The 1,925-nt window shown below is 42.6% G+C and overlaps 1 protein-coding gene across 1 annotated transcript in view; it reads left to right on the top strand.

Annotated features, from left to right (window-relative positions):
* Positions 1–1,925, top strand: part of LOC103601660 (NACHT, LRR and PYD domains-containing protein 2-like) — an 18,581-nt gene that overhangs the window by 1,996 nt on the left and 14,660 nt on the right. Inside the window, exons 2-3 of the mRNA XM_008586080.1 lie at positions 1,080–1,154; positions 1,306–1,920. Coding sequence (XP_008584302.1) covers positions 1,080–1,154; positions 1,306–1,920 — 690 coding nt within the window. The remainder of the gene's footprint in view (positions 1–1,079; positions 1,155–1,305; positions 1,921–1,925) is intronic.

The following is a 1,925-nucleotide window of genomic DNA, read 5'->3' as shown; positions in this document are numbered from 1 at the left end:
TTTTTTTTTTTTTTTTCCTTTTTGTCTTTTTTTTCGTGACCAGCAACGGATCGCAACCCTCAGTGTCGTGCCCGTACTGGACCGGGACCGGCAACGGGATCGCAACCCTCGGTGTTGCCCCTGCACCTCGCTCAGCCAGTGAGCAGCCGGTCTGTATGTGGGATCCGAACCCTTGGCGGGAGCACCGCCACACTCCCAAGCGGCGCACTGTAGGAGTGCTCCACCGGGCCGGCCCATTAATCTTAGTTTCTTAAAGTCCTGTCGCCAATATAGTCACATTCTGGGTTAGTCTCAATATAAATTCTGGGTTTGGGGGGACGCAATCTTGTCCGTAGTATCTCCTTTAGAGTTGCCTTTTTTCTCTCTAGGTAACTTGTGTGTTATATTTCCTGATTCAGAATAGAAACTTGAGTCTCTTTCCACATTCAAGAATAGACTCAACAGTTTGGTTCTTCAAAAATGTAGAATTACTGGGTTATATGGTGATTCTCCTAGATATGTACTTAAGAGATTGAAAACAGGTATTCAGATGAGAACTTGTATATGAATGTTCGTTAGCAGCACTATTCACAATACCCACAAGGGAGAAACAATCCAAATGTCAATGGATGGATAAACAAAACTATGTTCCATACAGTAGAATTCTATCCATCTATAGAAGGGAATGAAGTACTGATATACTGGAACATGAAGATCAAACGTTATGCTAAGTGAAGGAAGCTAAAGATCATTTTTAGCTTCCTATTTATATGTAATATCCCACATAGATAAATCTTAGAGACAGTGCAGACTAGTGGTTGCCAGAGGCTGGAGATAAAGATAGGAGTAGTGACTGCTGAATGGGTATGGAATATCTTTTTGGGAGCCATAAAAGTTTTGGGACCAGGTAGTGTACAGTCTTGTGAATTTGTCTAATGCTACTGAATTGTACACTCTAAAATAGTTAAAATAATAAATCTTGCGTGCATTTTACTAGGATAAAAATAAAATGGACTCAAGAATATTCCTTTATGTACAACAGTATCTGATCTAGAAATATAAAAAATCCTATGGGTTAAGCTTATATTTGTGTATTTCAGAGGGTGAACAGGTGCAAGAAATGGATAACCCAGAGCTGGGACACACCATAGAGGACTTGGAGGTAGAAAAGCCAGGTGGGTGAATGCTGCCTTATAAGTTTAAGAGCATAGAAGGTAAATCTTCTCTTCCTCATTCTTCTCATTTCTGGTACTTTAGAAGGTATATTTTTTATTCAGGTGAGTTTAATCACTGGCACCCCAACTCTCCTATTATATACCACTACAGGTAAAATGGTTGGCTATAGAAACACGATGGAGAAACTTTCTTTAATCTGGAAAGATACATTTTGGCCAGGAAGCAGTGACAATTTCCGTGATGATGTCACTTGGAGAAGCCAAATGTTCATACCGTTCTTGAGTTCCAGAACACCCACACAGCCGTCACCATATACAGTGGTTTTGCATGGTCCTGCAGGTGTTGGGAAAACTACAGTGGCCAAAAATTGTATGGTGGACTGGGCAAAGAGCTACAGTCAGATAGTCAAGTACGCTTTCTATCTCAGCTGCAAGGAACTCAATCACGTGGGGGCGTGTACATTTGCAGAGCTGATCTCCAAAGATTGGCCAGAACTGAAGGATGACATTAAAGAGGTCCTTCTAGCCCAAGCACAGAAAATTCTGTTCATTGTTGATGGTTTTGATGAGCTGAGAGCCCCTCCTGGGGCACTCATCAGTGATATATGTGGTGACGTGGAGGCAACGAAGCCTGTGCCTGTCCTCTTGAGTAGTTTGCTGATAAGAAAAATGGTACCCAGGGCCACTTTACTGATCACTACACGACCCCGGGCCCTGAGAGAGCTCCGGCTCCTGGTTGAACAGCCCCTCTTCCTAGAAATCGAGGGCTTG

This window comes from Galeopterus variegatus, unplaced genomic scaffold, assembly GCF_000696425.1.
Source record: "Galeopterus variegatus unplaced genomic scaffold, G_variegatus-3.0.2 Scaffold3821, whole genome shotgun sequence".
NCBI lineage: Eukaryota > Metazoa > Chordata > Mammalia > Dermoptera > Cynocephalidae > Galeopterus > Galeopterus variegatus.
The sequence above is the reverse complement of the archived record's forward strand: the minus strand, read 5'-3'. Positions and strand labels throughout refer to the sequence as shown.